Genomic DNA, 13637 nt, shown 5'->3' with positions numbered 1-13637 from the left:
CTCTTTCTTCATTATCTTCCCTCTCTTCTCCTTCCTCCTCTTCGTCTTTTCTTCTTTTTTTCCCTCTTCACGTGGTCTCCTCCCGACACGCCCTCCCCCTGCATCCTTTTGGGTCCCTTCCTTCCCTCCCCCTTTCCCAGTCCTTTTCCTCTCCATCTCCCTATCCCCCGCCTCAACCCGCCCCCAAGAAGCTCCCCACCCCCAAACCAGAACGGGTGGCTGGTGACTCTCGCCCGTCTGGATAGAGGAAGCTTGCTTGGGAGCCTTGGGCCCTCTGATTGGCTGCCGCGGCTAGCACGCCAGCGCAAGTCCCGCCCCTGGGGAGCGAACGTGCTACTGCGGCAGCTGTTATTGGTCGGCAGGTCTGTCAGTGGCTCTGGCTGCGCCTCACGCAAGCGCCCGCAGTCGCTCGGTGAATAAAAGGGCAGCCTACGGGCTGAGCGGGGGATGGGGAGAGGAGAGGGAGAGGGCCAGCAAGGCAGGGATCGAAGGAGTGTCTGGCATCCGGGAGCCCAGCGGAAAGAGCGAGCCAGCTTAGGAAAGCGAGCGAACTAAAGGGAGTAGGGGAGACCGAGACTGACCGGTAGCGAGGCAGGCGGACGGACGCACTCCCGGACAGACTGACTGAGCAGGCGCCGGAGAACCACTTACAGGTTCCTCCCGCCTTTCCCTTTGAAAGCTAGGATTTTGCCTTTCCCGTGGCGCCCGAGAGAGAATGCTGGACTTTGCCGACTTCAGCCAATGCTAAGATTTCTCAGCTAGGGAAGAAAGAGCAGCCCAAACCTGAGAAGGGGGGAACCAAGTACCCCTGTCCCCATCCCCCTCCCCTCCCCCCGACTAAACTCGGGCGCCAAACCCAGCCCTTCCCTAACCACCCGACTTCCTCCTCTCCTTTCTAGCATGGTGGCTGTATGGACAGTCTGACAGAACAGAGACTGACATCTCCCAATCTGCCGGCCCCCCACCTGGAACACTACAGTGTTCTGCATTGCACCATGACCCTGGATGTGCAAACTGTAGTCGTTTTTGCCGTGATTGTAGTCCTCCTGCTTGTCAATGTCATACTCATGTTTTTCCTGGGAACGCGCTGAATGGAGTCCAGCCACCTGAGCTGTCGCGAACTCTCGCTTTGATTTCATCCCAAGAGCCACCGAGAAAAAAAAAAAATCAGAGACAGAGAGAGACAGGGAAAGAGAGAGAAAAAACAAGCTTGCTTACTCAGGGGGGAAAACGTTTTGAGCTTCAACATGGCCTCGCTGTGATATGTATGACGTTGGTATATTATCTCTCCCTAAATCTTTTGTCATGTCTTGTGTTTTAAGTATGCTTGTGCATATAGTTGCCTATTGCTTGAGTGAAATTGTTGATGAAGAAATGCTTTCTATTTAAGTGTGCATGCGTGTGTGCATTTTTAATCTATGTGGCGTTCATGGAGCAAGCTCTGTGTCCTTAAACAGTGGCTTTGCTGTTTGTGGTGTCTTCTCAACTCATTTCCTTGAAGACTACATTTAAACTTCAGGAAATTTTAGTCAAAATTTCTCTCTTGCCATCAGGAGTGCATTTTGGTTTGTTTGAGGGGAAAGGGATTTGTGGAAGAGCATGATGAATGTTTGACATCGTAGGAAAGACAGTCTTTGCACTGGATATTTAGAGGGAAAATAATGCAAGGAATGGATTTAGGGAAAATGATTCTTTAGTCTCTAATGAGAAGCAAGAATTTGGGAAGTGACACGGGTGTGTTGTGCTGGCAGTTGGTGACTGTGTCCTTTGAATTTCAATTTGCTCTCCAGGGTTCACAGTTTTCAATTTTGAAAGAAGCCACCTTTAAAACACTTCTTAAACCTTAAAGCTTTAAGACATTTAAAATGTCATTTTCTTTGGAATCATAGAATAGTACATAAGAGCATTCTCTGATTTTTTGAATTGGCAAGAGAGGACTTTGACAGGAGCTATTTGGGCTCCCTTTACCAAAGATTGTACCCCTGGATTTGAGTTTGGGGATTTTGTCTGTCTTATCCAAAAAAAAAAGAAAAAACAAACCCCAAAACCAGCTCTTTACCCACCTTGGGAATAATAGTATTTGGATATGGCTCCTTTGGGGTAATCTCATTTGCAATGTTGTTCTTGAACTACATTTTAAATATAACTTGATAAGGCTGATGAGAAAGTGGGGATGTTATTGTTTGCTCCCTTGTTACTTTAAGATCTGAAGTCTCTGTAATTGAAACATTCCCATAACAAACTGAAAGTCTGTAATGTGCTAAATTAAGAGTTGTCAAATTTTGGTGCTAAATTTGAGCACCAAAACCCAAAAACGTCTAGATGGAATGGGATGAAAGCATGGAAAACATGAGCTGGAAGCAACATTCCAGTTTGAGATATGACTGCTTATCTGTATCAGATGGTAGTGGTAGTTGCTGTTATTATTGCTATTGCTATTATTTTTATATTTCTGTTTCCTCTAAGAAAGCTCTTGGCAGAGCCAGGAAAAAATGTCTCGGATGCCAGTCTGATGATACTTGTTTGTTTGTTTTTTTCTCCCCTGTTAATGTAGGCAGGCCTTTCCCATTCCATTGCTTACCTGGCTTGAAATAATGCCATTTATGGCTCATGAATTATATTAGTGAATCAGGGCACATACACATCCACACACATGCTCCCCCTCCGCCCATGTGGGTGGCTGTTCATGTGTGATGTGCAAATCTCCTGGCATTATGCTGTCAAGTTCCATGTATGGTTGTCAGTCTCTTTGGAAATGATTATGAAAGGAGAGGGGCTGTGAAGGGGGTCCTTGAAATTGTCCTGGCCACAGGACCCAGAGAGTATTATTTAATGGCGTCAGAGAGGGTTTGGGGCCTCAAAGCATGCTATCGTTGACTTGGTGTGGGTGAGAAGTTGCGGTTTTTGGGGGGTTAGTACCATGGTATAAACATGATCTGGGAAGTTTGCTGGCATTGATTGTTATTAATTATTCTTTGGTCCCTTTGTGAGGACCCCCTGGGTGGAACCGAGAACCTGTTTCTTTGCAAAGGTAATTTAGTGAGTTTCTTTTTTCCTTAGCTCCAGTGTATTTAAAGTATCTTGTCCGGGCACTTTGTTTTGATAGAGTGTTGGAGAGTGGGGAATGGCTCTATGCTGGGCAGCTGCGGACCTGTTTTTCTTTTCCTTTTTTTTTTTTTTTTTCCCATTCAGCAGCTGTTTGACCTTGGGCAGTTTTCTTCCTCCTGGGTGGGTTTGGGATTACTGATAATATTGGCATTTTGTGATGGTTTCACTAGGTTACCTCCAAGTTGTTGCATTTTATGATTTTATGACCCCTAGGCACTTGAAGTCAGAGGGCGATGAACTGTAAAGACGAGTGAAAAGGAAACCAAAATGTTAATCAAAGGATGATGGGAGGAGGTGAAGGATATCTGGTACTAGAGTTTGGATAACGAGTTTAACCTAAGGGATTTTTTGCCTAGCTGTTTGGAAAGGAAAGTGGGACAGCAATAAGGGAATGCCTTTTGACTTTTTTTCCCCCAAGGGGAGAAGGGGTCTCTGAGACTAGTCCTTGATCCAGGTTTATGACTAAGTAGTGTCACGAGATGCCTTCTCCTCTGTGAGCCTGACAGACCTTTGGCAGAAAGCCTCTGGGAATGAGTGAGTGTGTGTGCGTGCGTGCGTGTGCAGGGTGTGTGGCAGCATGTTCATGGGGTGAGTGTGTGTGTGGGAGCACACTCCTGAGTGTGGATGTGGGGTGTGGTGGTAGGAAAGACAGTATTGAGTTCCACAGTTCTGAATGGCCTCCTTGTGCTAGAGCCTATAAGGATTTCACAAGTGCTGGGATGGATGGGTATCACCCATGCCAGTCCACTTTTCACCACCTAAAACCCCTCAGGCTAGAGAAGTGTCTTGAATGAGCCCTTCCATTAGTGATTTAGCTGTTGAAATGGGTTGGCACTTTTAAAATTGTCTCCAGGCACATAAAGGGATGTTGCTAGCCAGATGGCAGGCCACCCTCTAGCAACCAGAAGGGAATTTGAGAGTAGAGAACAAAAGGTAGCAGTGTGACTTTTTACTTGTGTGAATCCTAAAGGTTTGGCATTTGTCCTTCAGACTTGTGAGGATATTTTTCTCTAGCAAAAAGAGAAAAGAGTGGGAGAAAATGAGAAATGCAGCCCAGAGGAGTGGAACCCTATGCATTTTGACTTGTCTTCTTTTTTCCTTCCTCCTCTGCCTTCTCTCTTAATCTTTCTGCTTCTCCCTTTCTTCCCACCCCTGACACCACCTCCTCCTCCTCCTACTACTTCCCCACTGTAAATGGGTGAGAAGTAAGAAAGAGAAGAAGGCTTTTCCTCTCTGATTTTTCCCAACTTTTCCTAGTAAAGCTTTTCGTTCCCTTCCCTCCTCTCTGGTACCTTTGAGCAGAGGATAAGCTTTTGCTACGTAGGACGGGCAAAACCCCAGCTTAAGGATTTTGGCTCTCAGATCCCCATCAAGGAATTAAAGAAAATGCCCTCTAGTTGTATCCTAGCAACCCCTGTATCACTGAACACCCACTGAGCTCCAGAGCCTACCCTTTAAAGGCCCAGGCACCAACACCTCTAGAGAAAGGGGGCTGGCGCCTAGCGGGACTTGGAGAGATGCTTTTGGGGAGGGGAAAAGAAAGAACAAAATCCTAATTTCCTGCAAATGCCTGAGAAACATGTCCACAGCAGACATAGAGAGCCTAGCCTCATCCAGCTATGAGATTATTAGAAAACTCCTGGGTTCAACTTCCTTTCTAGTCAGTCCCATCTCCTTATGATTAACTGTGCCATTTCACTGCCTAGCTTTAGTGCCAAAAGCTCTGCAGGCCCTGAAAAAAACAATTTTTTTCACCCTAACTTTTGGCTGCATCAGGGAGGGGGTGAAGTGATATCCTGGTGGGAACAAACTGAACAGCACTCTTCTTCCAGTGAGACAGCCTCCATCTGTCAGAACCTACAGTGTGCTTGTGCAGTGTGCCCCAATTTTGTCTGTGGCTTGGGGAATCCTGATCAGCCTAGCTTTATGGAATTTGGGAATTTTTCTTTCTGTGGTTTTGGTATAGTAGTTTCTGAGGAGGGAGGCTGGACAAGTTGAAACAGCAAGTTTGATAATGGAGCTGGTGAATAGGGCTTGGGCCCTGGCTCAGAGTCTGTTACCCACCAATGTGTGTGATTAAGCTGCTAGGGAACTGAAGGATCCCAGCAAGGCTGTAGGTGAGGTGCTCTTCTGCCTTTGAGGTGAGGCCCAGATTGAGAGCAGCCAGAGAGCACAGTGTGGTAGTTTGAGGGATAGTGCCAAAGCATATCTTGCTCTTTAGCCTTTGTCTGCCATCTCAGCCTCTAGTCCCTTGGCCTGCAGAGTGCTTGATCCAGGCAGGGATGTGAGAATTGAGCCTTTTCTCCCAAAATAACTGCCTCCTCAGAAGACCTCCTACAAGGCATCTGGATCTAGCTCCAATGGCTTTGCCCCAAGAAATGAGATGGAGGAGGGGAATCTTGGACTCCCTAGCTCTTATTTCCAGCTCTGCAACTTGTTCTAGGCCAACTGAGTCTCCGACTTTCCAAGAATCCTTGATAAAAGTTTAGCTTCTCCAATATCTGCCCAGAGTGTCTCCTTTTGTCCTTAGGTGAATCTAGCTCTGTAGAGTATTTAGTTTGTTCTCCTTTGCTCTAGCACCAAAGTACAAAGGGGGAAAACTAGAAGGGGAAGAAACTAGAGGGGAGAGAAGGCTGAGGAAGCAGTCCAGTAATGACAGTACTAATAACTCCTTATCAGTGCGTGAGTTTACAAAGGAAATTCACATCCTTTCTTTTGAGCATCACATCAGCCTTGGGAAATGGGTAGAGATGATTGTTATTTCCAGTCTTACAGATGAGGAAAGTAAAGGTCAGCAAGATGTTGGGATGGGAGTGGGTCTGCCTTTCAAATAGAGAGGAGCGTCAGAGTTGATCATTGTTAGCTAGTGTGAAGTTGAAAGTAGGGAGGGGGATTTGTGAGTCATCCCTGAAGTCATACTAGCTTCCTCAGCTATTCACATTTTTAGTGCTTTTTAATAACTTTCATTTGTATAGCACTTTTGCTCAGAATTTTCATTCTATAAAATGCTATCTTTTTGTCTTGAATATACATCGAAGAGTTCTATTTAGTTTTATGAAAACTCACTATTTGGGATCTTCAAGGTGAAAGGCCAGTGTGAATTGCTGTAGACTAAAATACAGAATGTTTTGAAGGAACTGTAGTTTTCATACAATTGTTCTTCTCTTTGAAGCACACTTATTTTTATATATTTCTTTAAAAATGTGCTGCCCAGAACTGTTCATGATACTGCAGGTGCCACCTGACTGAGATGAAGTACAAAAGAACTTTGATCTGTCTGTGAAATGTCTAATAATGCAGCCTTCTACTGATTCTCAACCCTCACTGAACATTCAGATCACTTGGGAAGCTTTTTTTAATACTCATGCCAGGTCTCCTGAGAGATTCTGATTTAATTTTCATGGGCTAGATCCCAGGCAGCTTTATTTATTTGTTTTTTATGTTAAAGTTCCCCGAGGTGATTCAAATGTGCAGCCAGGGTGAAGAGTTACTGCCTGAACCTTTTGAGCATGTGCGTCCAAACCCTTTCCTGTCTAGTCCAGTCCTCTAGTTTCTTGTGAAGTTGGCCACTTTAGGTTTTTTCCAACCAAAGTTGTTATATTTTATTTTGTTGTGTTGGTCCATTATTCTAGCTTTCTGTGAATTTTAAATTTTTCATCATGCTGTGCAACAAATTAGTCCCTTCTAGCATTGCATCAGTTAAACTCTGTTTGGTTGGACTATTGTTCTAGCCTTTGGATTTTGTTAAATTTTTTTTCTTCATGTCATACAACAGGTTAGCAGCCTCTTCCAGTGTAGCATTATTTGAACACTGAATAAATGCCATTTGAGTTGTTGATTCAAAGAAATATTCACTATGATATGATTAATGCTAGCTCCTGTGTCACCCCACCAGAGCCCCTCTTGGAGTTGGGACTTGTTAATTTTTGTATGTATCTGGTCAACCAGATACAGGTGCAGACTGCACATGGCTGTGCCAGCATTTATCTACCGAGGTGTTATGTGAATAACATGGCATAATAGATTTGTTCTATGCTTTGTGGGCATCAAGATTTGCTAGGTTCATAGCAATCATCTGCCAAACTTATAGCCCCATCAGAAAAAGGAGTATAAGTTACCTGGCCTGTTTCTCCTGGTAAATCTGGTTGCAGGCTCCAGAGCTTCTTGTTTTCTTTCTGTGCCTACAAACCGAATGTTTCTAAAGTGGGTTCAGAATTTGGCTGAGGGTCAGTACTACAACTGTAGTTTCTATGTATTACTTTCTCCTCTTTGAAAAAGCAGGACATCATGGATTTAGCTTTAAAACAGAATATATTTTGTGCTCAAAGAGTTTTAGAAACTCTTTGTGCATGCTTCTCTTGTTGTTTTGCTTAATTGTTTCCATTAACCCAGTGGTTCTCAGCCCTGGCTGCACATTGGAATCACTTGGAATATTAACAACAATTCCTGGAATCTTTGGGAGGGATCTAATTGAGTTGGTCATGGTAGGTTCCTGGCATCAGTATTTTTCTAAAAGTTCCCTGAGGTGATGGGAATGTTCAGCCAGGGGTGAGAATGACTGCTATGGAATGCTTCATAGGAAATGTTAAGCTCAGCCTGTCTGACTTATCACACATGTGACTAGGCAAGCTTCACAGATGGTGAGATTTTATTCTAGGATTGTGGGGGCCTTGATAAGTTCCAGGGGCTTGTGCTCACTCTAAAAAGGAGGAATCAACCTTAGGGAATGAATAGTCTGGAGACCTAATTGGATTTAAAATAATAAGCTGTGAAATGGTTTGAACCCTTCAGGAATAAAAAAAAAAATCAGTTCCTACACATTTGCTATAATAGTGGGGAAGATTCTGCTCGTTTGCTAGTGACCTCAGGCAAATTACTTTTCTCCTCTGAAATTTGGTTTTCCTCGTCTGCAAAATAAGGATAGGTGGATTTGATGACTTCAGAGATTTCTTCTAGCTCTAACAATATGTGTTTATTTTCTGATTAATATTAATGATCAACATGATTAAGGATATTATTGTTATTTAAATCTAGCAGGCAATCCAAAGATCCATTTTAGCAGATTTAGATTTAGATTTAGAATTTAGAATGTTTTAAGGATAGCAGTTTTTAGTTTTCTTTTAGAACAAGTGAACTTAGGTTGTGTTCTTTGAGCACACACTGGCTGCCAAGCAGGGAAGGAGACTGTATGAACACGCACTGGCTGCCAAACAGAGAAGGAAGTGGTACAGTGAATTGAGTAGCAAGGGTATGCCAGTTTGGGATTCTGTTTATTAAAGAGATATGTCATATGGATAATTGAGAATTGCCTCTCATAGATGTAGAACCAGTCTTATAGGTCTGAAAAAGATGGATTGCTTTGACAGTTCAGAACCCCTTTCTGCAGTATTTTAAGTAGCCATTTACTTGGTTAATAATACTACTTCTTTTAATAAGAATTTCAGCAAATAAAGTTTCCTATTTATTTCATTGACTTCTTCCTCAAACCTAAAAGTAATTAAGAAAGTGAGGATCATAGAGATTAAGCAGCTTACTCAAGGTCACACAGGTAGTGGTAGTGATTAGTGGTAGTGGTAGTTCTAGTGACCTAGAACCTAGGCGTCTTGATACCACATCCTGCAGTGCTTCTGGTATAGTCTGCACAGTGGACTCTGTGGTGAGGATGCAGTCATGACTCTGAGAATTAAAGGGATTTTACTGACATAGAGCAGTATTCAGGAGGAAGTTTTGAAGAAAGGAGCAAAAGGGGCAACGTGGAGGAAGAAAAAAGATTTAAAGAGGTATGTGTTCAGACCAGTTTTTATCTTGCCCTTATCACTTTTATGTGCTAGTTCCCAGCCCCTAATGGGACTTGGGCATTTATCTTTGAGCACCAAGATTGAGTGTTGGTAGCAGAGAAGAAGGAAAGTTGTACATGCATGACAGAAGAATAGCATATGGAAGTCAGACTTACAGTAGGAGAAAAAACAGGAAAAGTCCTTAGGAGCCCTAGGATTAAGTCCTGGCTCTGTACCTACCTTGCTGCCAGATCTTGATCAAGGTTCTTCCCACCGAGGCTTCACTTTCCATGTTACTAAAATGAGAGTGTTTTCAGAAGAACCATGTTCTCAAATGGAATTTTAGCTAGAAACTTCTGTATAAAACAGGAAAAAGCACAGCTGGTCTGGTTAAAATGGGCATGGGGCAAGGATGGAGGACATAGTCTAAAGTTCCAGGCAACCATCCCTATGCAGATTTTGGTCACTAGGGGAATTGGAATTAGAAGAGTGGAGATGGCTCTGCCAAGCCTAGCCATAGTGCTTGGGGAGACAATAGACCCTTGGATGGAGTTGTGTGATGGGGGTGGGTCTTTCATTTAAGTGGCCAGGATTTACAGAGAATCACTTAGGGGCAGATGTTAAAGTACCTAGTACGACACACTGCACCCATTCCTTGTTTACAAGTGAGAAAACTAAGGCACAGGTGGGGAAAGGGACATGTCCAAGGTTGCAGTGATGGGTCTTGGATTCTGATTCTTTAAATTGGCCTCTTGCCGGCTGTAACTTGCTACCTCCCCTATAGGTTCCTGGCTCTGTGCTCCCTTGGCTGGATCAGAGACCTGAATGCTCTTTCAGGTTTGGTTGGAGAAAGCAAGCTGACTAGATGCTGGGAGAACAAGAGCATTATGTAACCTCCTGGAGGGGGAGCAGGCCTGTTAGTAGTCCTTAGAGTTCCAAAGAGTGGGACGGGGGTGAGGGGAACACAGTGTCTCCTGACTGCCACATTAGCTCTCCTGAGGGCCACATTAGCTCTCTTGAGGCAAAGAGCGGTAGATGCAGCCCTGTGAGTGGCCATCTACCCTCAGGGCCCAGAGGAGGCCGGCACTGCACATCCATAGCCAGCTCTGGGAATGGCTTTGGCAGCTGATTTCTCTGCCTGCCTGCCTTCATTAGAGAAAGGAAAGCCATGTACCTCCGTGCCCAGCTGGCTGCAGGAAGGATGTACTAAAAGCCCACCCTCCACCCCCTCAGAGTGTGGTGCCTAAAGGCAGTAGCTACTTTTAGTTGAACCTCCCACAGCCTCTCCTCCACCCACTCTCTTCCTCCTCCCTCTGTGAATTGTGCAGGATGGCAAGAAGGCTGGGCAGTGGGTGCCTTGGCATTGGCATAGAGGCAGAGGAGGAGCTAGGCATCTCTAGGAGGGGCTCTGTTAATCCCAGTATGGTAGGAGGGCTCAGAACAAAGGCAAAATGATGAGACTGCTTTGTGCTTACGACCCAAAGGGAGTGGAGGGATTTATTAATTTCCTTTGGAGCTTACAACCAGCCGAGGTGCTTGTCTTGTAAATTTAGACTGAACTATGTGGGAAGACACACATTTGGATTAAGAGGAAAGCAACTGGGGATAGTGGATACTCACTTGATTTTTGACTATTCCTCTTGAACAGTCTTAGGTTTTTCAGTGTGTTTTGTACATCGTCTCACTTAATTTTCTCTATGGCCTTATGAAGTGGATAGGGCAGAGATTATCTCCAATTTACAGATGAGAAAAAGAATGCTCAAAGACTTATTGTCACATAGCTGCTTCCAGCCTGGTTCTGGGTTTAAGCTCTGGAAGTTATAGTGCCACTTAAAGTCACTGCGGACAGCTATATTTTCTAGAAAAGGGGGTGCTGGACCTGTCCTGCTTCTAATCTCCTTATTGTGGAAGCTGGGGAACTAGGCCCAGAGAAGAAAAGGACTTGCCCAAGGAAATGTAGTACATTTGTAGTAGTGCTGGAATTAGAACATTGCCTGGCAAGAGTGAATTTCTGGACCTACAAGATGTGGAAGCCACTGTGGTCTTTCAAGGGTTGTTTGGGAAACCTGTGTGGTGTAATGGAAAGCAAAGTATCACAGAACTAGGAGTTTGTTATTTTTCAGTTCAGGCAAAAATCATCTGTGGGTGACTGCCCCAGTGGAGGCCTGACACTCAGTAGGCCCTCTATAAAGATTTGGTTGAATAGATGTACACATGAGTAAAAAGGAGGTGTCAATGTGAAGTCATTTACTGTGTGACCTTGAACAAATCCCATTGTCTCTGTCCCTCATTTCTCTCTGTCATCTTTGGAGGACTGTTTTTACTTCTCTCCCTTGGAAGAAGAAAGGTCCTATAACCTGGTCCCTGTCTTGGGCGGTTGGAGGAAAGCTGTTTTGTTTTTTTATATTTGGGGGGGGTTGTTTTTAAATAAGCTTTCTTTTATTTATCCCAAGCTCCATTTCCCATGCAGTCACACACATGTTGCTATGAATAGCACACTAGCTTTCTCTCTCCTCATCTCCTACAAAGTTAAAGGAGGAAATCTGAAGAAAGCCAAATTAATTGTGTTTTTATTTAGCACCTTCTTAATTTCATCAAGCCATAAACCACCTAGGTGCGTGGCAATTAAAAAACAATTCTTAGCCCCTAAGTCCTTGGCTAGGATTTATGATGAGCATTACTGGGTTTTCATGATATGATCAAAAATTGTTTTAGAAATTGGAGGTTCTTGCCCAATGAGCTATGCAGAACAAATCAACACTCTTCACCTGTACCTGCATGACTTTGTTTGGAAACATCTCACTGCTCTGGGGGCACGGCAAGAAGATAAAGACTATCATATAGTCTTCTGCTTCTGACACACGTTCTTTTCTCCATTATGCTATGAGGTGGCCAAGGCCAAGATTATTCTCCCAATTTTATGGCTAAGGTAATTGAAGCTCCGTGAATTGCTTTGATTGACCCAGGTCAGTACTGCATCTTAAAGGCAGTGGTGTGCTAGGAAGAACATAGCATATAGAGTTAGGTATTACCAACTCACCAGTACTAAGTGTCTCTGGGCAAGCAATTAATTAAAATTCCTTCTGTAGTTTGCTTCTATGTGTTTTGTTGTTAGTTTGTTTTTTGAGATGGAGTCTTGCTCTGTCACCCAGGCTGGGTTACAATGGTACAATTTCAGCTCACTGCAACTTCCGCCTCCCAGGTTCAAGCAATTCACCTGCGTGCCACCACGCCCAGCTATTTTTTTTATTTCTAGTAGAGATGGGGTTTTGCCATGTTGGCCAGGCTGGTCTCGAACTCCTGACCTCAAGTGGTCCACCCAACTCAGCCTCCAAAACTGCTGGGATTACAGGCGTGAGCCATCACACCTGGCTCTAAGCATTTTTACAAAAGTTAATCAAGATAGAAGAAAGAAGGCAGATGCTACTGGATAACTGAATAGGTTGGCATTGAACCATTAATTGGTACTTTGGTGGATCTGCTGGATCTACAGTAAATTCATCTGGATATCATATTGTCCAGGGATACATGAAAGGCCTTTCCAAATGAAAAGTGACCCCAGATTCTGCAGACTTTTGTGACTTACTCAGTTTGGATATTTTCTCTTTGTGGGTCTATCTGACCATATTCTTAAAGACTGGGCCTTGAGCCTAAAAGGTGTCTCTTCACCATTACCAGTTTCAATGGTCATCCCAAAGGATAGGGAAGAATGATTTGGATAAACTACATGCCATTTTGCCTGGCCTTTGGTGAAGATTGTATGCCATTGAGGCTATATGTTTATTCCTTTTACTCCAGTTGGTTCAGGCCACTGGGAAAATGAGTGTAGAATGACAGACAAGAATAGGGAGACAACAACCAATAGTGTGCTGAGGGTTAGAGGGGGTCTACCTGGGTTGAGACATCTGCAGATGCTAATCCACATGCACATATCTAAACACTGACTCCTGGTGGTGTTGCAGGGAGGGAGCAGAGTTTGTCCATAATGCTTAAGCTGAGAAGTGACTGGGTAACACTGAGAGAAACCCATGCATTGAGCTCCTTCCTTCAATGTACTGCTGGGGAAACTGAGGCCTAAGGAGAGGCAGGAACTTGCCCAAAGTCTCAGAATTTGTCCTTGATCTTTGTCCAGTCTCTCTGTTCAGCCATTGGCTAATTTACCTTATATTTTTGAGGCTCTTTAGATGAATGAAGGGTGGCTAAGCCTCTTGGGAAAAGCACCTGTGATTACCACATTCAGGAAGTGACAGAGATGAAATTTGAACCCAGGTCTTTTGTCCTGCTTGAGAGCAGATTGACCCAGGCTTGAAGGAAAGCTGCTAGAAACAAACTGGTGAGGAAGAAAATTGGTTCAGCTTTGCTGTCTATCCATGCTCTATGCCCATACCTTCACATATGCATATATGATAGATCATATGTGATACACAGTTATGCATACTTAGACACATGGAATGTATATGGGACACACAGATGGAACATATTTTCCCATCAGCACACTTGGAGCACACACATTCAGTTAAACATGGAAGGAATATCACACTCGCACATTCTCAGCACAGGCAGGGTACACACACACAGGAACACACATGAGGGATGCTTGTACACATCTGCATGTGTGATTAGTGCACATGGATAGATATAAGGCACAATTGTGCATCCACATACATATGGGGCATGCTGAGATTCACTCTCAGATATACCCTTACCCCAGCACACGTGCTCTTATACCTGAGATACACAGTCCTAAAGACA

At 44.0% G+C, this 13637-nt stretch overlaps 1 protein-coding gene across 17 annotated transcripts in view; it reads left to right on the top strand.

Annotated features, from left to right (window-relative positions):
- The window catches only part of ARHGEF9 (Cdc42 guanine nucleotide exchange factor 9), a 179438-nt gene that overhangs the window by 49654 nt on the left and 116147 nt on the right, over positions 1 to 13637 (top strand). For 3 of the 17 annotated variants that reach the window (XM_032255789.1, XM_032255787.1, XM_032255775.1), the window contains exon 1: positions 420 to 1265. The exons of 4 other annotated variants lie outside the window; for them this stretch is intronic. Coding sequence is in view for 6 of the 13 variants with exons in the window: in XM_032255771.1 (XP_032111662.1) it covers positions 1264 to 1272 (9 nt within the window). In the remaining 7 variants the exon portion in view is untranslated. 10 more of the 17 variants (XM_032255784.1, XM_032255773.1, XM_032255783.1 and 7 more) reach the window with 8 other exon arrangements.

This window comes from Sapajus apella, unplaced genomic scaffold (assembly GCF_009761245.1).
Source record: "Sapajus apella isolate SASKATOON/1434 unplaced genomic scaffold, GSC_monkey_1.0 scaffold91, whole genome shotgun sequence".
In the NCBI taxonomy this organism is placed as follows: Eukaryota; Metazoa; Chordata; class Mammalia; order Primates; family Cebidae; genus Sapajus; species Sapajus apella.
The sequence above is the reverse complement of the archived record's forward strand: the minus strand, read 5'-3'. Positions and strand labels throughout refer to the sequence as shown.